Source organism: Mustela lutreola, chromosome 18 (assembly GCF_030435805.1).
Source record: "Mustela lutreola isolate mMusLut2 chromosome 18, mMusLut2.pri, whole genome shotgun sequence".
In the NCBI taxonomy this organism is placed as follows: Eukaryota; Metazoa; Chordata; class Mammalia; order Carnivora; family Mustelidae; genus Mustela; species Mustela lutreola.
In genome coordinates this window covers 29290292-29315274 of record NC_081307.1, presented here as the reverse complement: position 1 = coordinate 29315274, position 24983 = coordinate 29290292, and the positions used below count along the sequence as shown (strand labels likewise).

Here is a 24983-nt window from a genome sequence, read left to right as displayed (position 1 = left end):
TTTTTCATACAATGGATCTGGTAATACTTCTTACTTAAAGATTTTATAAGGATTTGTTGAAATGTCATTGCAAAGTAGCAATGACACTTTCTTTGCTTTCACTTCTTTGCTTTTCTTTATTCTTTCACTTCACTTCTTTGCTTTTCTTTATTCTTTTTTTTCTGCTATACAGTTAAGAGAAAAATAATTAGTTCCATATTTAGAAGGATGAATAATAACTTGGAAAGCAATAAAGGAAAGGCAATGACAACTAACAAGAATTGGCATGTTGATTAATTTTTGTGAACAATTAGATAGCCTTTTCAACTTCAGAAATAGGTATTTTTAGATTGAGAATAACCGGTATTTTTCCTCTTTAATTGGGGTGGCTTCCTACAGGAGATCAACTATGAAGTAAATTTCAGAGACAGGGTTTGCTTTAGAAAAAAGTGATCTTAAGGGGAGGAGATTATCTGAGATCCTGGTGGGATAGTGATATTTCACAAAATGGATCCTGAATGCTTTCCCTCATTTAGTGGGTATTTATGAATGTCTTACAATGTACCAGTGTGAAAAACTCAAGGTTGTGATAGAGGACGGGGAGAAGTGGCAACCACTTTTGAGAAATATATGGACTACATTCCAGAACAAATTCACAGTTGGAGTAAATTTTGCAAATTATCCGATCTTGCCTTCTTTTAGAGCCCATTGAGATTTTAGTAATCTGCCCAAGGTCACGTAACTGGATGTTGGCAGCACTCAGCTAGATCCCAGATTCTAAATTAATTCCTTTCCTTCTTATGTGGCTCCATTTTGTTAATTACATATGAAAGAAAATAAAAGCACTCAACCCCAAAATACATGTATTTATTCTGTTATTAATTGTACAGCTGTAGCAATGTACTAATCTTATGCAAGTTTTCATACGTATATAAAACTAAAATTTGAAAGGATGAAATGAATTGGCATTTCTAAATAATTTTATTTTCTTCCAGTCTGTCACTTAATTTTGTTTAATAAATATTTATTAAGTATATATTTATAAGATAATTACATGTCAAATATTAACTATACATAAAAATTTTTGACCTAACAACTATATGAACTTCCTTTTGACAAATAAAAATATATACAATTTAGATTGCACAGTTTGATTTTTTATGGTATAACATTGAACCTGAACATTAAAATATATATATACACTATACAAATATGTATATATACAGACACACACATTGTAAAATAATGAATATATCCATCCCCTCACCTGAGTGTAGCTTTTGTGTGTGTGTGTGTGTGTGTGTGTGGTGAGAGTACTCAAGGTCTCCTCTCAGCAAATTTCAGGTATCCAATATAATGTTAATAACTGTAATCACTGGGTTGTACATTAGATCACCAGCACTTACTCATCTTTTAACTAGAAGTTTGTACCCTTTGACAAACATCTCTCCAATTCCCCCACCCCTAAGCACCCCCTGGCAACCACCATTCTGCTCTCTGATTCTATGAGTTGGACTTTTTTTAGATTCCACACAAGTAGGATCATCCAGTATCTGCTGAAACTTGACTAATGTCTCTGATGTTCTAGCAAACTAATTAGAAGTTGTTACATTTGCACATCTTTAAATAAACAAGGACCAAACTCACTAACATACCATGTTTTGCAGACATTTAAGCAGCTTAGAAAATTAAAAATTGTTATAGATGGCAATCATTGTTCTTGGCAACCAAATAATATATTGATGGGAATATTTCCAAATGTGAGTTTAAAAAAATCCTGTCTGAACTAAGAGTTTCTTTAAAGAAGCAGTACTTCCTTCCTTGTGCTTAAATACTACTTTACTTGAAGGGGCAGATTAATAATTTTTTCAAAAATTTATTCTTGGTAGCGTGCTGTTGACAGCCCCTTGTCCCCCCAGAAAGGGTCATTAAATTTGGACCCTTCTCCTTTCTATACATTTAACTCACTTTTAAGGTCTATAACTCTTTCGGGTACTTTGCCATGAGCTAGCTGGCGAACCTTGATGTGGTTAAAAAAGATTTTCAGAATCACTGCGCAGCTCAGCCCAAAGTATTGGGAAGAGTCTTGTATTTAGTTCATCACAAACAGGCGCAGAAGTTAGAAGGTAGAGTGTTGCTGTCCACTCGTCTACTAGGTGAGCTCATCCTTCTCTCTGAATCCCTCACAGACATCCGTGACTTTCCCACAAAAGGACTGAAAGCAGCTTTCACGATGGTCACAGTACTACATAGTATTAAAGCTTAGTATGTTTCTTATTCTTTAGACAGGAGATCAGTCCAAACGGAAGTGTGTTTTATATGTGAGTTAAGATACATATCTCATATAGAAACTACTACTGTATAATGAACTGGTTAAGAACATAAATTTTAGGGCCCAAAAGACCTACCCTTGCCTCTATATAAATTCTGACAAATTAAGGCTCAGTTTCCTCATCTTAAAAAAGGAAATTTTATTACACACACCACACACAGAGTGGGGATTTTGTGAAGTTAAAATCAGAATAGTTTCCTTGTGCAGAGTAAATAGGTGCTCATTAAGGTTTATTTAAATTGCCTTCCTCTCTTTGGACTGGTTGCTTTATGTTTTGTCTTCTTAGCTACTTACAGTTCACTAATATGTGATTGACTAAGGTACATCTTCAGTATCTCTTACAATCCTATAATTCTTCTATTCTTTGTAAACTTACATCTACATTTGAAATTCTTGTCTTTATCTAGATCATAGTTCCTTCTCAAACTTATTTAGAAATTCTGAGCTCTTCTAAGCATAGTTGGCCATCAATAATTGAATGAATTAATAATTAAAATCTTGTTCAAATAGCACATAGGAATTTTAAGGCGTTCTTTTAATTGCCATTTTAATTTTAATATATTTAGTATGCAAATGCCAACAGTAGCTGTAATTGATAATCTTAAAACATGTAGGAAAATATCTGATATAGATTTGTGCATTTGATGCTATGACCACACCATTATAATAACTAAAATTTGAAACAAAACCTATTTTAGCCTTCTTGGTAATGATAAAAGGAAAAAAAAAAGGAAAAAAAAGAAAAAATCTGCGTATTTAACCTGTTGTTCCATTCCTAATCCTCCCAAACTCTGTAACATGATTTAGTGCTTGATTATAGATTTATCTGTGTTTACATAAGCCTTAATAAAAATAATTTGCTTCCTATTATAACCCTATATGATTTTATAAAGCTGTGGTTATATATAAATTATATATTGTATTAAGTTTCTCACCTAATACTGAAAAATAAATATGAATTCACTAAAATGCTCTTCCCACAGATCACATGAGTACTCTAGAATTTTTCTTCCCAGTTTTCAGAGATCGATGCTGTACTTTCCATAAGCATGTTTGTGTATACAGTATAATTGCAAATTGATACAGTGGCAATTGCTAAAATATATAATTATTCACATATTCGTACTGTGGAATTTTTGGTAAAATATAAAAAACAGATTTTGTGTCAAAGCACTGTTTTGTACAACCACTAATAGTTCATATTAATTCAGGTAACAGCAGTGAAATGTATCTTGTTTATAAGCTTTTCATTTAAGACATTTTTCTTGCTGGGATCACCTCCTGGTGTGAAAGTTGTCCAAAGATAATAGAACATCAATTCAAAAGTGTAATAGATTTGAGACCACAACATGCTATCAGCATGAAGAAGTAGTTTATCAGTCTTACCAACTCACTGTGTCACAGCTAGAATCATTACATATTTGTTCTTTTGTTTGCACATCAAAATATATAATTTATATTCTAATGTTGATTACTCACTTGGGGGGTATATAATTTTCTTATTTAAAATATTTTTCTTTAAAATGCATATCATAATTAATTTAGAGGTAATAAAAGAAAAGGCATTTTAATCAGTAGGGCTCTAAAAACATTCTCTTTTTACAATTCAGGGATGCATAGTATATTACTTACTATAAACCATTTTCAATGGTACCTTTATATTAAAGGCAAAATAATTCAACCATTTTGAACCAACCCTGGCCAATTCTTACAAAATTTACACACACGTGCACATACATCTGTGTTTGGACTCGCCCATTTCAAAATTATCAGAGGTTAGATTATCAAAGCACAAAAAAGAAAAATACTAAAGTTCAGTCTATTATTGGCTCACTCTAGGTAAGTTTTATTACTTCTTAACTGTTTCCCTTTATATCAATCCTTGACGCAAGCCCCTTTCAGTTTTGAAACCCCGTTGGCTAGTTTTTATTTTTAGTTACAGCTTTTGTTGACTACTATTGTAACCACAGTATATTGAAGTAATTAAATAAATTAAATTTAATTGAAGGGAATTAAAACCTAGTCCTCTAAGTACTTTATACTTTCCTCATCTGGGTGAGTATTCTTCTCAGTTCCCCTGCTCCCACCCTTGAAAACATGTTCGAAAATAATATTGAAAGAATAAGAGAAAAAACTTTGTCTTTAACTCTAATAGGATTCAGTATGGGTGGTTGTTTTGTTTTGTTTTGTTTCAAGTATGTTAGAATTCTCCCTCTGAACCTTAATAAGAGGATTTTTTTTTCTATGCATGAACTTTATTTTTTTTTATTTTATTTTTTGCAGTGTCCCAAGTTTCGTTGTTTATGCACCGCACCCAGTGCTCCCTGCAATCTGTGCCCTCCTGAATACCCTCCACCAGCCTCACCCATCCCCCCACTCTCTCCCCTCCAAAACCCTCAGTCTGTTTCTCAGAGTCCATAGTCTCTCATGCTTCATCTACCCTTCTGATTTCCCCCAATTCACTTTTCCTTTCTGTCTCCTATTGTCCTCCGTGTTATTCCTTATGCTCCACAGGTAAGTGAAACCATACGATAATCGACTTTCTCTGCTCGACTTATTTCACTCAGCATAATCTCCTCCAATCCCATTTGTGTGATACAAAAGTTGGGTATTCATCCTTCCTGATGGTTGCGTAATATTCCATTGTATATATGGACCATATCTTCTTTATCCATTTGTCAGTTGAAGGGCATCTTGGCTCTTTCCATAGTTAGGCAATTGTGGCTATTGCTGCTATGAACATTGGGGTATATATGGCCCTTCTTTTCACTACATCTCTGTCTTTGGGGTAAATACCCAGTAGTGCAATTACAGGGTCATAGGGTAGCTCTGTTGTTGTTTTTTTTTTTTTTTTCATTCTGTTCTCTTGTCGATCTGAAGCTGCCGGGATTACAACCTTGGTTGGGGTGTTGGGGTATGAGGGTGCCTTCACTCTGGCCAGTACTAAGAATGCCACCTTGATTGTCACTCCTGGTCCTCAGCAGCTTCAGAGAAGGAAAAAAGTGAAGCAGAAGGCATTTGTGCAGGAAATATTTCTATTTCTTTCCTTTCTCCTCAATATAACAGATGTGTAAAGGGGTAAAGAGGTTATGTTTATGTGTTTGCATGTATGTGTGTTTGGTGCCTTAAAATATATATAACTGAGTTTTCCAGAAGTCTCTCTTAACAGATAAAGAGAAGGATGAGAGGTAGCTTTTTTCCTCCTATAAATTTTAATATAGGTTGTAAATTGAAGCCAAGATTATAGAGGAAAGAAGAATGTATAAAAACAATTCTAGCCAGAAAGTTTAAGGGTAAAGAAATAGTTCCTTCTGTAGGAAGGAACCTTTGGGAAGTTGTAAATACCCACGGTGAGTTATCAGCTAGACTTCTCCATGGCTTATATACCCAAGTATTAAGTTCAAAGAAATACAGAAAGAGAAACCCCAAAAGAAGAGACTTGTGGACTGAGATAGTGTTTTGGTGAACGTGTTATAGACACATGGAAATACAGATAGTGAAGGAGACAAAGAGCCAAGAGAGAACAGATGCTGGTGTCTCATTTAGACATAAAGCCCAATAGACATGATAGATACTTGAAAGTAGTGGCACCTGGGTGGCTCATTTGGTTAAGCGACTGCTTCAACCTATGTCACAATCCCAGGGTCCTGGAATCGAGCCCCACATCAGGCTCCCTGCTCGGGAAGTAAAAAATTAAGAGTGAAATGATGTAGAACAAGGACAGATCTTTAAGCCGTTTGATGGTGAGGTCAAGTGGATTGAGCCTCCCACTGTAAAAACTCCATTCGTTCTAAGTTGACTCCTTGCGGTGAGCTCCCAGCCATAACTTTCTAATAAGCAGGAATCTTTTGAATGATTTTCTGATTTGTTAGAGAATCTTGATGGGAGTCTTGGGTGAAACTGAAGCTAAAAACCCAGTACGCCAACACATGACCGTAGTGGTTCTCAAGCTGTGGTCTCTGGACTGGCAATATCAGCTGGGGGGTTCCACTGAGATCTTCTGGTTTAGTAAGTCCTCCAAGGGACTCTGATGTGAGCCCAAGTTTGAGGACCGCTGCTCTAATGTAGGGCATGGACTCTTAGTAGATTTTGTTCTGTCAGTGGCTACCTAAGCTCCCCAGGCCTTATCAAAACCTGTGATCCCATCAATCAGTCTGGTTGCAATGTTTTCTTGTGAAAGAGTGGAGATACCGAACACCTTTTAGAGCCTTCCTCTGCTGCCTAGTGTGGGTGGGCTTCTTTCTGAACATTCACAGCAGCCTCTGCATTCTCCCAGAGCTTCCGAGGGCTGGCATCCTCCACAGACGGAGAGTTCTTTCCCAAATAGCCAGGTATCGAAACCCAGTCAGTAACTGTACTAAATGGCTTTAGATACCTATCAAGAATCAGTTGCTAAGAAGTAAAGAAAACAAGCAGGAACCCGGCTTTGAATAAGAACAGGTAATTTTCTGTTTGGGCTTCTGCTTTCTTTAGTTTTCTTGTTTCATAGCTGCCGGAAATTTTGTATTTCGCTGCATTAGTATTTTTTTTTAAATTTCCCTGCATTATTATCAAAAGCACATCATTTGGGTAAACTGCTCTTTCCGTCTTTTAATTGGTTATGAACACAGTGCTAAATATACATTTAAAAGATCATCCAGTTGGCTTTGGAACTTAAAATTCAGGATCTGGTAGTGGAAATTCAGAAGGCGGTGATAATGAACCACAGGTTATCTGGAAGTTTTCAGAGTATTTGGATAGTGGTTACTATCACAGTTTAGGTATATCATGTTTTTCAAATATATACTGATAAATACCGGAGGCTGTTTCAACTTCTATGGTATTTAATCAGTATGTTCTTAATTATAGACTACAAGCAATTAAATAAGTGGTAATAAGCAATATGGAAGGAAGATAATGCACAACCGTTAAATTTTATATATTTTGACAGTTTTTGCAAATTTTTATCTTAAAATGAATTCTAGGCAACCTGCCCATTGTTTTGGCATCATCAAGTGACTAAAACTATTTTGAACTCAGTGGTTAATTTTAGCCTTCATATATTTCCAGGTAAATTTAATCCGTGAGTGTGGGATTCATTTGCTTTAGATCTGAAAATGTCATTTTAGAAGAGTCGTTTGATGTTGAGGAAATCTTGTGAGACCTTTAATAAGCCTCTTAAATCCAGAAAGTTGTATTTTGCCTGAAGGAAAAGGAACCTATCCCTCAAAATTCCCTTAGCTCTTAAGTCAGAACTTTGGATTCTGAAAAGGTTGTCAATGTGACCAAATATCGTCGGTCAGTCTTCTCATTGGCACACTGTCTTTGAAATGAGCGCCCCTCATTTGAAGGAAGCAGTCTGTGTTCCAGGGAAACATTTTATTAATTTGCCTAGAAACCTAAGTCGAGAGCAGGACACATCAAGACGTTTTATGTAGGGGGTTCATGTTAAGTTTGAAGTAGCTCATTCTCTTTGTTCAACCAAGAATTTGAAAAGAGCAAGAAAAACCATCACATCTCCAGGGCAGTAGTGTCTTTCCCCCCATAAGACGTAATAGATTATACACAAAAGAAATAGTATTCCAGGTGTTCCTGGGTCACTAATAAAGGTTTCCGCTATGCCACAGGGACAGCACTAAACACTGTGACGCTCTTTTTAGTTATTTGCTCTGTTTGCTAATCTCTAGAAAGGTTTTTAACACTGTATAAAATATTGAAGAAAAGAAACCTCTTTTGTGTGAAGACAGCCAGCTATGAAGTTGATCTAATTAAAATTTCATTCAGTGGTTGCACACTTTCTTTTTGACTCTTATTTTCTCTCATAGCGCTCCATTGAGGAAATGACTCAAACCACTTTGAGTAACGCAGTATATTTTCCAAGGATGCTTTTCATTTTGGTCCCTGAAATTTGCAACTTATGAAACCGTGCTCTTGATATTAGAGGAATAACATGATTATGTTAATGTTCTGAACAAAAGACTAGTATGAACCCATTTGTTTCCTAGTGACTCTTGCAATCTTACAGTTTTTTTTTGTGAGCTTACAATTTAATTATATATTATAACTTATTTAATTTTGTACTTGATGTCAGGATCTTTTCAAATGAGCATTGGTATGTTGATGTATCATATAACATCATATCATATCATATATAAAAGGACATTTAAATTTACTTCAAAAATCTGATTATTTTGCCATTAAAAATTTCATGATCGTAAGTTCTGTAGTTTATTATTCTGAAAGACAAACCAATCAAAAGTGTAGAATTTCTAAAGAATGAAACATCCCTGCAAAGACATAGGGGGAAGAAAGCAAAACAAAGGACAAGAGGCAGTGGCCAGAGGCCTGTGAGCAGAGCAGGGGGAATCGCGACGGGAGGTACAGAAGTAGTTCAGGATAGTGTGCAGATCCAGCCTTTAAGCCATGACGTTTCATCTGAGAGGAGGAAACATGAAATGAACATGTTACTTTCGCATCACCTTTGCCTCTGCCAAGTAGATTCGGAAGAGGCAGTTGAAGTGTAAGAACTCAGAAGAACTTCTCAACCCCACAGAAAATCAGACAGGAAGGAAAGGGGAAAAGGGAAGGGAAAAGACAGGAGATGGGGAGGAAGGAAGCGGGAAGGAGGGAAGGAAGACAGGCAGGCCATAAAAGAAAGACTGCAGGGTTCTCTGGTAGGGGGACTCCTGAGGGGGAGGGGGTTGGGGGGGAGGGGACTGCACAGGACAGGCAGGCCAGAAGAGGAATTGAAAATTGCCCCTGAGTCCCTCAGCGAAACCTGCAGGATCGAGTTACTAACGGTGACCCCAAAGTCTGAATGGGGACAGCAGGAAAGAATGGAGGGATTCAGTCCTGTCCCTCCCAATTTTAAATTTGTGGCATGACCCGTAGAAAGCTCCTTCCCAGGCTCGGTGAGAAATAGAAGCCAGGACAGAAGGCAGAATCTGAAATGAAAAGGCTCATCGGTCCTGAAGGCAGATCCACAAAGAAACAGCTCTTTCAACTTCAGAAGGAAAAGGAGCAGTTATTAATTGTGCTGAATCCAGAGTAATTGTTTCCGTGTGGCCGGTGGCGCGGCTACGCGGGGGATAAGGCGGTCGAGTTTCCCCAGCCCTCGTCTGCTGGTTGTTGTTGTTGTTCAATAGAATCCCCCCCCTCAAGATTCCGAAGCCACAAAGCAACGGGTAGTGTTCAGTGACCTCCCGCACCAGCCGTCTTCGGGGCTTTGAAATTGATTTTCCTCATCTCAGTCTCTGATAGTCTGTCTTCAAGTGCGCCTCTCTAGTTCATCACCAGAGTGAAACGGCGGCCCCGAGAGCAGAGGGACTGGAGGCAGGCGACACGCAGGGCATCATTAGACACATCAGAACCGAATCAGCCTGCGCCCGTGTGCTCTGTGTTAAAAAAGAAGCTGCTGCTTTATTGCCAAATACAATGGGGGATATTCTCACAGGATTCGCTTTTTTCATTCCCAAATACGGTCTGAGAAGTAAAGAAAATCTCTCCCTTTCTTCTCCAAACCTCATGTGGATGCCGGGTCAAAACCGTCTGGTTTTGATAGTAATTTTGGCAGGATTTTTTTTTTTTTTTTTTAAATACATGAGAAGCATGTTCCTGAGGCTGGAATGACCTGGCAGAGAGTCACAGGATGCGGAGAGACCGGAGTGACACATGGAAAGACATTTCTGGATGGTGAATTCGGTGATAGAATAATTCTCTCCTCAGAAAACTCGTGGGATGCTTTTCAGATGGCGGAATTTCAGAGCCCGCTGGTCTGTTTCTTCGTATGATCGTGGTGGAGTCCGCACATAGCTATCTGTTCCTTCACTGTTGATGGCCACGTTACTGCCAGGACAACCTTCATCCCCACCAGTGTGGCCTCTTCAGGCCCAGTGGGACACTCTGTGATGTCCAAGCTACTCTTGAAGCCACAGTAGTAATTCTCCTTCCTACAAATGTTGCTGAGATGCCGAAATCTCGGGGAGGCTCTCCCCAACAGAAACACCTCCAAACCCGTCCGTTTGGTCTTTGGGACCCAGAGGCCTCCCCAGGCCTCCGTCTGACATTTAAGGTACAGGTTTCTGTTTCCGTCAGGTTCTGCAGACACGCTCTGGTGTCTCCATTTCTCCAGCACCGGGAAACCAGGAGCAGGGCCCGTGTTTCTGAGGCATGGGGAATCTTCTGCGTTCATCCAACCTCTCCCCGTTTCTCTCCTCCTAGATAATAAGTAGAGAGATTTTTCTAATCTAAGACAAACCTTTAATCTCTTAAATTTTGTATCTTTCACACATTTTGGTTACATCCCAAATCCGCTCTACGTCCGCTTTTCCCCAGAGGTTCTTCATGGTACCAAAGACTAAGGCAAGGGAATGGAATCTGCCTTTGGCCATGGGCCGCCATGCTGGTCGCTATTCAAATGCAGCTTGTTTCTGTCCATAATTGTGGACAGAGGTAGTGCTCTCTGCTATTTCTGTACCCCCATGCGTGGTGTGAGAGTAGTAGAGAGCCTCTTCCCTCTCTGGAGTCATGCCAGCTCCCCAAGATGCTGCCTACGAAGCGGGGGGCAGGCGTCTCTCCCTGGGCCTTGTTGAAGTCTCTGTTTGATCAGCTCCCTTCCTGCAGGATTCCCCTCCTTGTCTGGAGGGTCACCCCTTCCGTCTCACCTCGAATTTCTCCCCGACATTATGGCTGTACCCCAGTAGATGGGGCTGTAGGAAACCAACTAGAGACCCGGCCTCTTTCTGCTTCTCATTTTGTCTCCTCTCTCCTGGGGCCAACGCAGTGAAGCAGCCACTGGAATCGAGAGAAGTGAAGTCGAGCACAGACAGCCGAGGGGGTTGAGCGGGGAGAATTTCAGGAGGAAAAACTCATTTTAAAGAGTATTGTACAGGGTGCCTGGGTGGCACAGTGGGTTAAACCATTGCCTTCGGCTCAGGTCACGATCCCAGGGTCCTGGGATTGAGCCCCGCATCAGGCTCTCAGCTCAGTAGGGAGCCTGATTCCTTTTCCTTCTCTCTGCCTGCCTCTCTGCCTACTTGTGATCTTGCTCTCTGTCAAAAAAAAAAAATTTAAATAAATAAAGAGTACCGTACAACTTTAACCGCCCCCCATGCAAGTGGATAAATAAGAACTGATTATAAGAAGCACTTAGAAGAGAGAGTGCGCGCGTGACGGTGTGGGTGTGACGGAGAGTGACCAGTGTCCGGTCCCTGGGACTGTCGTCTTCCCCAAGAGCCGTGCATATGCTTTCTCCAGACTGCCTGGATAAATCATTTCCAATGACATCGAGGAAACCATTTCTTCCTCTGGGCTCCTGAACATCTTGCTCATGCTTCATGCACAGTCCTAAAAAGAAAAAAAAAGTAAGAATTCAAATCAGGAGACCCACTATCACTCACAGGTCAAATCGAGCCTGTCACCTGTTTTTGTGGTGATGATGAACTAGAGATGGTTTTTACACTTTTAACTGAAAGTTAAAAGTGTAAAAAAGAAAAAGAAGACTTCATGGGGAAGAAAGAAAAAGAAGACTTCATGACATGGGAAAACTCTATAAAATTAAAATCTCAGTGTCCATTAGCATGATTTTCTTTGAATACAGCCCCTACACGATCATTTCTGTATGCTCTATGGCTGCCGTCCTGGGCGGGCTTGGCCAGAAAAGGCTGCAGGGTTTTCTGTTCGGTCCTTCACAGTAAGAGGTTGCTCACAGCTCGTCTGAATGATCAGCTTCCTTCTTGGTCTGTTTCAATCCATCTTCTCCTCCGGAATCCCTGCCCATGTATAGAACTTCTTGTATCAAGTTTGTAAAACTGGGAATTCATTCTACAAGCATTGGCTTTTAGAGGTTGTTACCTATTGAATTGGAACCTGAAGGCCCCAAATGATCCTTTTTGGTCTTTTGGAATACGCAGCCTGTGACTTTGGGAAGATAAATAGCTGAGGCTTGTTGAGCCCTTACCTTGTGTTAGGTCCTAATAGAAACACGGCACGTGTGTTATTTCCATTGAATCCTCATACAATTGTCTACATGGTAGCTACTACTCATAGTCCCATTTTATGGATGATACAACCAAGATGCAGAAAATTTGAGTCCTTCACCAGATATCATCCAGCTCATTATAGGTAAAGTCTGGATTTCAACCCAGTCTCGATCCAGGGCCCACATTCTTAATGACCATGCTGAATAGGGATATGGTAGGAGATTTTAAAAATGCTATTTCCAGTGTAACATTTAGTTCAGACTATAAACTTTAAAATTTGCCCTGCTAAGTACCTCCATATGGGAAGAGACTCACACTACAGTTACTAGTATAATTTATAGAAGTAGCAACTGATCATTTGCATCTTTCTAATTGTGTGTTTGACACAGTATTTTTTAAAAGATTTTATTTATTATTTAACACAGATAGAGCACAAGCAGGGGGAGCGGCAGAGGGAGAAGAAGGCTCCCCACTGAGCAGGGAGCCCAATGGGGGCTCGATCTCAAGACCTGAGCCAAAGGCATCAGATGCTTAACTGACTGAGCCCCTCACACACCCCGACAAAGCATTTTTAGATACATTAATGGGTTTATAACCCTGTGAGATAAGCAAATCATTAGCTCCATTTTACAGATGAAAAGCAAAACTGAGGCTTCCTAAAGTCACGTATGTAGGAAATGATCAACCAGGAACTTAAACTCAGGTCTGATTTCTACTCCAGAATTCTTCCCGCTGTACTTGTGTTAGGCAAACTTTCATAACTTTTGCACTGTTTCTACTCCGGCAACATAGTTAGTCACTTAGTACTTTTCTAGAAATGGATTCTTTGTGACTTAAGGACCTGATTAGCCCTCACAACAATATTCATAAGCAGTAATGCACATAAACTCATGAGTCTGACTCTTTTATTTATCTAACACTGCTGCTGTGCTTACCATATTCCAAGCACTTGACAGCAAATATGAACTCCTTTGAGCCTCACAGCAAACCTGAAGGGTAGAGGCTATTACTGTCTCCATTTTACAGATTAAGAAACCAGAACACAAAGAGATGGAGTAACTTCCCCAAGGACATATGCACAGTCAGCAGTGAATCAGGATTTGAACCTCGGTAGTCTAGCTTCCGAGTTCTGCCCTGTGAAGCCCTTAAGTTATTTGATATATTCAGTATTCTTAATACATTAAAATAAGGACATCGGTAGTAAAATTTTAAAATATTCAGCTATGTACCATCTATAGTCATCTTTCACAGAAACTGTATTGTACCATAGTGGAATATTCTATATATATTACATACATACATTCCCTATATATTCCATAGTGGAATGTTGTACCGTCGTGGAATATTCCAATATGGAATACCCATAACCTCCTGAATATGTAAGAGAAAACAGTCTGTTGACTTCACTGGACATGTTATTAGAGAAAATAATAATACGTGTTAGGACACACAGTGAATTCACAATAACTTATTGGTATAACAGGAAATATAAACCATGAAAAACATGGTACTTTTTTTCTTTAATTTGGGGACTTTGATTGTTAATAGGAATCTATATTAACTGTCGTTCCTGGAGAATTTCTTTGTTTCTTTCTTTCTTTCTTTCTTTCTTTTTTTTTAAGATTTCATGTATTTATTTGACAGGCAGAGAGGCAGGCAGAGAGAGAGGAGGAAGCAGGCTCCCCGATGAGCAGAGACCCCGATGCGGGGCTCGATCCCAGGACCCTGATATCATGACCTGAGCAGAAGGCAGAGGCTTTAACCCACTGAACCACCCAGGCGCCCCTCCTGGAGAATTTCTTATACAGCTCTCTTGTCATGTGATCATGTAATTTCTGCTTATACATTTTCAAAACGTACAACTTCTAGAGGCATTTTCCTCCACTGCCATCCAGCTCAGTTGTTAGAGACTGTTTCTGTATTTGATCTAAAACCCGCTTCACTGACCCCTTCATTTATTTAGGTTGGTTTTAGAAGTGTTCTGTGGTTCCTTCCTCTTTCTCCCCCTTCCCCAGTTATGTTTGACATAAGCTAAAAATAAAATCGGTTTGCATCCCTTGAGACCTGCCCAGCTGCCTGTGGCCAAGCTTGATAGTGCTTGTTAGTGGGAGAGCAGGCTGGGGTTAGAATGTTTCCGTGGAATTCCAGAAAAATAAGTCTGTCTGCAGAACATCAACATGATCATGCATCCTTATGTTTATACGAGTATGTGGTCTCATGTAGTCGTAAAACACAATGTGTAGCTTTAAGGTGATGTGATTTGTCTTAAGTGGAATGTGATTATGTTCTTAGTACAGTTCATACAAGGAAGTTTCTGAATGGTTTTGGGCAAGAAATGGTGTGATTAGAATAACTGCAGAGCATCTCAAGATATCTACTTGAAGGGACGGTAATAATCGGTGTACATCAATACTTCTGTGTACTTTACAAGTCAATTTCTGTCATCAGAGTCACCAATATGAGTTGGTTAAGATATTTCCTTAATTTCTAATATTTTTAAATAGAGGTAATGAGGTAATGAGAGAGACAGAAGACAGGGAGAAGAGCTCATGGATAGCTGTGACTGTCTCCCACATGTTAGCATATCTGTATCTTCTGATGATAATTCTTCTGTTCCACAGGCATTTCCTATTCAAAACAGGAACAGGGACAACGCCACTGTTCAGCACTGCAACCCCAGGATACACGATGGCATCTGGCTCTGTTTATTCGCCGCCTACTCGGCCACTACCTAGAAACACGCTATCAAGAAGTGCTTTTAAATTCAAGAAGTCTTCCAAGTATTGTAGCTGGAAATGTACTGCCCTGTGCGCTGTAGGGGTCTCCGTGCTCCTGGCGATACTCCTCTCATATTTTATAGGTAAGAACCCAGTTTGACAATTACTTTGTCTATACGTTGGGATGTTAGATGGTGGTCTTGTTGGTTTCATCCATTTAGGTGGCCAAGAAGGATATTACGAGGTTTAGTTTCTGGAGGAGGGATTAGTTAATACCTTGTCAATCCACGGAATGTCTTCAGTCATCTTCGGGCAAATTTGGATAAATAGAAAAGCTGCATTTGCCCCAAAATTGAGGTCTATCCTTAGCCGCAGACTAGAGTGTGAACTTGTGTTTGGTGTATCCCTCTTGAAACATGGCTAAGTCTGTGACATCTCATGTACACGAAGTCAGTCATGCACTTGCAGGAAGGAATGTTGCGCAGGAATCCCTTCAATGCATATTCGACGGGGAGCTCTCTGCTCCTTGTACTAGATTACACACCTGTCTGCTAACTCAGCTATCTTGGTGTAAAGCTTGTCACTCAGGACCGTCATCCTGGTCTCAGCCACACTCTCCAGAGACCTGTGCATCCATAACACAACGAACGACTTACATACTCATTCATACATGTGGATTTTTCATCTTTTCTGATGTCATATTGATCATGGTTTTCATTTCATAGTAACCCAAATGATGGGAGCTACTAACAGAAGTTGTAAATAGTGCTTTTCTTTAACTGTTTCATAACTGTATGAGCATTTGGATTATCAGAAATGGATTTTGAAAATCCCAGAAATGACCACATCGAAATGCTAATAGCATCCACCGAGGTTCATCACAAGTGATATGGTTTACCCAACAAGAGCCACAGCCAGTAATGCATCCTCAGGTTTACAATGCAATTTGTGATGCCCCTGAAATTCTAGAACTGAATACGAGTATTATGGAACCATATGTGTAGTTGCGTGGTGCTTTTGCCGTGAACATGTTTCTGTCATTAGCTTCCATACTCCTTATCAATGATGTATTTTGGAAAGTGAAATAACCATTTTGAGCCACGACATTTAAGAGGAATATAGAATTGTAAAGCGTGAAGGAATTTTAGGGATAACTGAGTCAGAGATGGCAATTCTGGGGCATGTTGTATACTATTACTTCCGATCCTTTGGCCGTGGCAGACATCACTAATGAATTAGGGCCCCCTTTCCCACCGAACCTGGAGAAAACCTCATTACCCCCGTCACTGGGCTTCATACACCACCTTGTAGCGCCGCTGTCCATCTGAGATGAAACGTTCTTGTCGTTTTTCAATCTGAGTTAACTCCCTCCTTGTAAAAATGCTCTAAGCAAGTACCACGAGGGTTGTCGCTTGGCCAGGATCCCACGCTCCTGAACCGTCGCTACGCTCTTTCATAACACTCAAGGTAAATGAGGACCATCACAACAAAAAAATCAGTATTCGGAGATGGAGTTCTAGTATTCAGCTGGAAAATACCTAGCCATTAAGAGAATCCCTTCTCGTTAGTTGTATAAATTATCTGTATCTGTCAGCAGCGTGCTGCTAAAGAATTTTAAAAGGTTCTAAAATGCACGAGGCATAAATGGGATGTGATAAATTAAGCATACATATTTGTAGGGGATTTTTTTTTTTTTTTACCACAGTACATGCCAGACCGATGAAGAACTGTGTGGGGCTGGCAGTCCATGTCTGTGTTGTTGCTCTGTGGGTAAGCGTCCTTTCTGATTGCCTACCAGATGCGCAATATTGGGAATATCAGTTTTGATACCATGCAGTTTTACTTACAGTGGGTGATTAGCAGGAAAAAATAGCATTTTGATGTGAGATTAGCTCTCTGTGATTTGTGAGACGTGTCCTCCTTTCAAGGGCCTCTAGTGAATATCGCTGAGTATCCGACTTCTGAGTAAACACTCCAAATGTTCCTTTTCTTCAAACTGCCTGTTTTCCTATCTCTCAGCCCATTGTTCTTTATTCCACGACTCCATACTTTTTCTCACTATCATCCACTTGTCCCTCTGATTTTGTCTTGCCCCCACATGGAAACACACAAATTACATAGTTAATATACTCAGTTCAGCAGATATTTGTCGAACATTCGTTATGATCTCATTCTTGTGCTGGAACTTAACTGTTCTCTGGCAAAAATTACTTTTATCCTCAAAGAATTTTCTCATACTTCCATTGCTTTAATTAAGCCCAAATACACTTACCATTTTCACTGGTCTTCCTGTACTTGAATGACGAATACACAAATGCAATGATTTTTTTCATTGAAGTTCAAATCAGGTAAAGGATTTGTTCATCAGTTAGCACGATCCATCTTTTCAGGCCGAAGAGACTGTGTTCACCCTTGAAAACAAGAACAGGGCACTCCTCGTCAGGGAAGGTTGTCCTTTGCTATTGACATGGTGTACAGCAGAGATGGGGACAAGGGACCTTTGCCTGTCCGGCTTAGATCAGTCTGATAAACCCAGAATCGATGGGGAGACCGATGTCCTCATCAGGTTGACCTCACAACCTTTAACAAAAGTACCGCCGTCCTTATACTTTTTTTTCCGCATTCCCTTCGAGGTCCCTTTTCTCATATTGACTGTCAATATAAAGCCAAAGCCTTAAGAAAGAAAGAAAAGAGAAAGCTTGAGGAATTACTTCTGTCCCAGAATTTTCTTTGTCACCTGCCAGGAAGGTCGTGAGAAGTTAGGAGAATGTAATATTAGCATGTCTCTTCTCTAAGATAAAGTTACCTCAGCAGAGTCAAGGTGAGTCACCTCTAAAACGGAGGCAAGTAGGAGAGGAGAACAGGTTTTGTTGTTTGTCTTTTCTATTCCTATCAGACTTTCAGAGAACAAAGAAAGGGTGAAAACGGAAGCAAAAATATATTCCCGTAGGTCACTGTGAACTTCTTGCATATGTAACCACTCGTAAACTTCTTGGGGTATACCCCTTCCGGATGTTTGTCCACGCCATATGGAGTTCCGTATTTTTAATGCATTTGGTACCAGGCTTTCTCACTTGTCACTTATAAAAACATTGTATGTGTATGATTTTATTTAGTGGCTATGTTCAACCAGTTCCCAGAAGTTCAGTGACCGTTTTCTTGTGTGTGTGTGTGTGTGTGTGTGTGTGTCCGTCCAGTTGACCAAAATTTTTTATTTTTTATTTATTTTTTTAAGGTTTTAGTTATTTATTTGAGAGAGGGAGAGAAGGAACATGAGCAGGGGGAGTGGTAAAGGGAGAAGCAGGCTTCCCCCTGAGCAGGGAGCCTGATCTGGCGCTCGACCCCAGGAGTCTGGGATAGTGATCTGAGTGGAAGGCAGATGCCCAACGACAGAGCCATCAGGCACCCTGACCAAATATTTTTAAAAGATTTATTTATTTATTTTAGAGAGAGAGTGAGTGCATATGAAGTTGGCGGTGGGGGGTGGGGACAGAGGGAGAGAGAGAATCCCAAGCAGACTCGCTGCTGAGCACAGAGCCCCACTGGGGGCTGATCTCACAATCCTGAGACCATGACCTTCGCCAAAATTAAGAGTCAGACCTCACCTGACCCAGCCACCCAGGTGCCTCCGGTTGATCGAATATTTTATCAGAATAAATCCTTTGAAAGGATGTACCAAAATAGTGGGTATGTTTTACATTTTGACAAACTATTTCCAAATTACCCTGTTTACACAACTACCAATGCCACTTAGTATCAAGATTTTTGACCCTTGACAATCTCAGGCTAAAACATTTGATTGTTGTTTTCATTTATTACAGAATATCTTTTCTCAGACATATTGACCATTTCTATTTGTGTGTGTGTGTGTGTGTGTGTGTGCGCGCGCGTGAGAGAGAGAGAAAGAAAGAATGTCCATTTCTCCCATTTTTCTACTAGGGCTTTTCTCCTTTTTTGCCTTTGATTTGCAAGTGTTTATTTAGAATATGAGTCATTTGTCATATGTGCTATATATTTTCCAATCTGTTATTAATTTTGTTCATAATTGTTTTTGCCATATACCATATCGAATTTTTTTAGGTAATTAAATTTATCAGTTTTTCCCTATAATTTCTTTCTTTCTTTTTTTTTTTTTTTGAGAGAGAACATGTGAGCCCACAAGCCGGCAGGAGGAGGGAGGGAGACGATCTCAAGCAGGTTCTACCCTCAGCACAGAGGCTGACATGGGCTCAATCTCACGACCCCGAGATCATGACCTTAGCCGAAATCAAGAGTAAGACGTTTAACTGACTGAACCACCCAGGTGCCCCTCTCTGTGATTTCTGAATGTCACATTATACCTTATAAAGTCTTTAATCACTCTAGACAGTATTTTTTTAAATTCACTTAAATTTTCTTCTGGTACTTTTATGGTTTTTCAACAATTATTTTTAGGTCAACATTTTTCTGGGTACTCTGATAAATGCGAGAGGTTCAAATTAGCTTTTTCCCAGAAGCTCATGGTCAAGTGTCATACATGAACACACTTTTAAGAGTACATAGTTTCAATAGCAGCTTGAGCCTTAGGAACAAAAACTAGAAGAGTAGGGAAGGGAAATATGGGTCCCTAGCTGAAGGTGTTGGGGAAAGACTTGATCAGGCAGGTGATGCCGGAAAGATGAAGAAGAGTTCAGTTCACGAGATTAGACGGCACAATGGGTCAGGTGAGGTCTGACTCTTGATTTCAGGTAAGGTCATGGTATCAGGATGGTGAGATCAGCCCCTAGTCGGACGCTGTGCTCAGCAGGGAGTCTGCTTGGGATTCTCTCTCTCCCTATGTCCCCATGTCTTCGTGTGGCTAGTGGCTACCATTTTTTTAATTTTTAGAATTGTTTTTACTTTTTGAAGTTTATAATAGAGAGTTTCTAAGAGATTCAAAGTATAAAGAATAGCAGAATATAAGCTCATGTACCTACTACCCAGGTTAAGGAAAGCAGTATTATAAATGTAGTTGAAATTGTCATTCTTCTCTTATTCCTCCTCTCCCCTACAGGGGTTCCTATTCTTTTTTTTTTTTTTTTTTAAGATTTATTTATTTATTTGACAGACAGAGATCACAAGTAGGCAGAGAGGCAGACAGAGGAGGAAGCAGGCTCCCTGCTGAGCAGAGAGCCCGATGTGGGGCTCCATCCCAGGACCCTGGGATCATGACCTGAGCCGAAAGCAGAGGCTTTAACCCACTGAGCCACCCAGGCACCCCTAGGGGGTTCCTATTCTTTAATCAGATGTTTATCACTGAATGAACCTTTTAATACTTTATGTATATCCCTCATACTCAATACTTAATCCTTAAATATTTTTTATTAACATATAATGTATTATTGGTTTCAGAGGTGCAGGTCTGTGATTCATCAGTCTTATATACTTCACAGCACTCACCATAGCACATACCCTCCCCAGTGTCCACTACCCAGCCCTCCATTCTTTATACCCCCCTCCCCTCCAGCAACCCTCGGTTTGTTTCCTGAGATTAAGAGTCTCTTATGGTTTGTCCCCCTCTTTGGTTTCATCTTGTTTCCTTTTTCCCTCTCTTCCCCTATGATCCTCTCTCTTGTTTCTCAAATTCCTCATATCAATGAGATCATAAGATAATTGTCTTTCTCTGATTGACTTATTTCGCTCAGCATAATAACCTCTAGTTCCATCCATGTCGTCACAAATGGCAAGATTTCATTTCTTTTGATGGCTGAGTAATATCCCATTGTATATGTATACCACATCTTCTTTATCCATTCATCTGCTGATGGACATCTAGGTTCTTTCTGTAGATTGGCTAATGTGGACATTACTGCTATAAAACTAGGGTGCCCCTTCAGATCACTACATTTGGTTAGTGGCTACCATTTAAACAGCATAGGTATAGACCAGCTATTAGAAAACTACTCTAGGTTGGAGATCATGAAACACTGTTGGGATAGAGGAGTGAGCAGAATTGAGAAGTTATAGCTGATAGATAATAGAATAGATATGCCATCATTGATCATAGCCTAATTTTAAAAGTCAAATGTTCCAAGCATGTACCCGTGGCCAGCTTCTTTTTGACAGAGTCACATTACAACTTTCTTTAGATGACCAAACTCCCAATTAAAATCCTCCTTCAATGCATTAATCTTTAAGTTGGTGTGTTTTTACACAATTGAAATTCCACTGAACACAAAGAGAAGACTCAATGACAATATTTAGTGATACAGACCGACCAAAGGAATACTTGTGCCACTTTTTCTGAGCCTGAATTTACTCATTCCTCTTTTTTCTGTTCTAAAATTAGCAAATTAAAAGATGGGCCAATATCCAGTAAATATAACACCAAAGAATGGATTTAAAAAGGGATGGTCTGTTGGTTACTTTTGCTTCTGTGCAGTTGTGGAATGAGTAGGAGCCTTGATTATTCTTTCCTCACAGAATGCTCTTTTTCCTGGGTGGGAGCTGACCTTGAAATTTTGATATCACACACACAGAATTTGCCCATAAATCTTATCATAAATCATAAGCATTATTGAAAAATAATTAAGTCAAAATAAATGTCAAAATAATTAAGTCAAAATAAATGTTAGCCCCATTTAAAACAGCAACAAAATCAAGTCAAACTTCCAGTGACACCATGAGGAACATTTAATAATCTCATTAGCATTTCCCTATACTTTTAGGCAGAGTCTAAAAATTCAGATCAGTTCCCCTGTAGAGTAGCATCAAAAGTATTTGCACTTGTTCTTCAAACTTGAGAAAAATGAGAGAAAACAAAAATCTTAACAAATTCCACTTTCCGGTTTACCCCAACAAATAATTCCTTGGATGACACTTTTTTTTTTTTTTTACTATAACAGCTTTATTGAGTTATAGTCCACATCTCATATAGTTTACCCATTGGAAGTGTAAGAGTCAACATTTGCAGTTTTACAGCAACCACCACACTCAATTGTAGACATTTCCATCGCCTCCAGAAAGGGTACCCTGTTCTATTAGTAGTCGCTTCCCTTCCAAACCCTCCACGGTCCTCCCTGCCACCTGCCCTGCCCCTATCCCGCAAGTATCTTAACTTTTAAGGGACTGGTTTGTCAGCTCATTTCCTAATAATAAGAAATAACTCAGCATTGTTTTTCTTCTGGACTCCTGACATATGCTGTCAAGCAAAGAACTACTTGCATTTTCAATATTCTTTTTCGGTTAAAAAATACATGTGTAGTTATTTATTTCCTTTGAACAGCTGCTACCAACTGATTCCTAAAATAGATGTTGTCACATGTCTGCTAAAAAGGCTGTTTAACAACATAAGCATTCCCTAGATCTAGCAAAACATAACCTGTCGAATTTAGGTTCATTGCAGTTATGATTCCGTGGCAGTTATCTGTCCTACTTCTGTGTTGATTTGCATTTTATGAACATTTTTACCTCTCCGTGTACCTTGAAATTGATTATGGTACTAGCTATATATATGCAACTCAGGGTCAGAGGGAAAAACACGCCAGCCTTTTATGCTTCATGAAAAATCAACCATTTAAATATATATGGCAAAATAAAATGTGTTGTGACATTCTTTTTTCTTTTTGGACATGTCTTTGTAATAAAAGTGCTGTTTTATTGGGTGATAGAACATAACCAAGCAATGAATTACATACCATTTTTCACTACGGCTTCTTCCCTTAACTCCCGGCTGCATTACATTCAGAAAATGCATTTTGCCCAAGATGGAATGCTGGCTTTTTAATAATACTAATGTGATTTCATCATATTGAAGAAAAAAATATTGCCTATTTTTAGAGAGTTGAAACTTACAAACTAAAAATTTTAAATCAATATATCAATATTTTATTTTTTCCTTAGACACATGAAATTAAGGACATATTTATGCCTGATTCAGTGGTGAGTGCGGGATTAGAACGGAATAGTTGATCCCGCTAGGAGAGGAGGAAACTAGTAATGTGATAAAGCACATCACTACAGCACTCTGCAGTCAGTCTGTGAGTTCAAAAAAGAAAACAATCTAAGAACCCATTCTAGATTGTTGTATTTTTTTTCCTTATTGAGGACAGCACTTTGTATGAGTGAAATTGTGCTTCCATATATGTGTGTATGCATTTGCATATATGTGTATGTGTGTATATGTGTGTGTATTCACAGATATATATAATATCTATATATAGATATGTATCTCTCCAGCATCCACAGAAAAGTTTAGCTCTTTTGTCATATTTGCACTCTATCCTGACTTTCAGTGTGAACTACAGAAATGTTTAGAAAATATGAGCTTAGTTAATTTATAGAAAATATTGGTTTCCCATGTCATAAAGAAGAACCTAGCAAAGATTGAGAGGTCGCTTGGAATTTAGTTCCATTATATTCAAACCTGTGTAATTGCCTCAGTGACTTTCTGAGTTGAACCTAACGTGAGAAAAAGATTGTATACTGCACTTTTGGACATTATAATTTTTTGTTGCTCTCATTAGCACAACATACAAATGTTCAGTTTGGAGTTTATCCTCATATTATTTATTACTATGCATGAAAGAGAAATCACCAGTTTCAAGAAATTAATACAAATGTCAGAAATAAACTCCTCCTCTCCTCCCCCAAAATAATTTGTTTTACTCTTAGCCTGATACGAGGTCAGCTAAAGTAAATAATATATGAGAAACACTCTGTTTATGCAGACTGTTTTTACCATTCAAATATAAAGATCTCCCTGACTTGAAAAACACCCAAGGACAACAACAATAAGAAATACCTTTAAAGCCATCTAAACTCCAGTTCCTGCCAGACGTAAATATCTTCTCTGTGAAATACGGTGCTGTTTTCTGTGTTTTAGGCTATCATTTTTGTGGAATGTAGCAACATCTCCTGCCTAATGACAAGTGGAAAGCATAATACAATATTTACCATTTCAGTGCTACATTGCATAAATATTTAATTGGTGTTGCATATGCCATTTGCTTTTACATTAGTGGTACTGAGAGCAGCGTGTTCCGAGAGAAATATCTTCAGAAGAATGAGAGGAAAAGTAACTGGCATAGATACGATTTTTTACAAACTTGATAGATGCTTAGGAGTTTTAGGAAGGAATTCATCCTAACACCTCTAAGTTCTATTGAATCTACATTCAAACAAATGTCTCATCCTCTAGTATAACAGGTAAAATAAAACTCACATATGTATCCACTCTTTTAATTTATTGTTTCTGCATACCGTTAGAATGTCTGCCAACTCCTCACACCTCGTCTTTCTTCCTTGAAATTAAGGTTCCACGGTTCCTTTGTTAGTGCTTTGTAATGTCACACCAGAGAAGGAAGTGACTGTCCATTCATCCATCCATCATTCATTCAATTTTCATTTATTAAGACACTGTGACAGGTACAGCTGTGAACAAGATAACACAGCCCTCGCTCTCTTCGAGATTTTATCTCAGGGCATGGAAACTGAACATTTAATTGTCATCATGAGGGCTATTTAAAAAGGAGAAATGTAGGAGACTAGAGACTGCATAAAAGGCAGAACTTACGAAGTGTGAGCATTAGAGAAAGGTTTTCCTGCTAAAGCCTGAATGATAGGTAGGATTATGTGTTTAGACAAATGTTGATTTTAGGACAGATTTTAAGTGTGACCACATAAGTCTAAATGTGGCCCAAAAAATCAACTCTAAGGAAAATTAAAACCAATATATTGTGATATAATAAAGGTAAAATCTTGATGTGTCTGAGAGGGGGAAAAAAAGTGATGATATTCATTTGTTTTCTTTGTTGAGTCCGTATAGCTAGGAACCCATTTTGTAGTTAACACCTAGAAGAGGAAAGAAATATTACTTGGAAAGTTGGGGCAACTGGATTTAAAATTGTCACAAAAATGTATGGTCTGTTCTGATTTATGGTCTTTTGGATTGTTCCTTTCCCTTAATTGTAGATAACAAACATATATACTTGAAGAGTTCTGTTTATCAAGTATGCCCAGAAGATCGTTTTAAAACTG

General features: G+C 39.0%; 1 protein-coding gene across 7 annotated transcripts in view; it reads left to right on the top strand.

Moving 5' to 3' along the window:
- The window catches only part of TENM3 (teneurin transmembrane protein 3), a 437342-nt gene that overhangs the window by 261897 nt on the left and 150462 nt on the right, over nt 1–24983 (top strand). For all 7 annotated transcript variants that reach the window (XM_059156026.1, XM_059156025.1, XM_059156023.1 and 4 more), the window contains one exon: nt 14892–15130. In XM_059156026.1, the coding sequence (XP_059012009.1) occupies nt 14892–15130 (239 nt within the window). The remainder of the gene's footprint in view (nt 1–14891; nt 15131–24983) is intronic.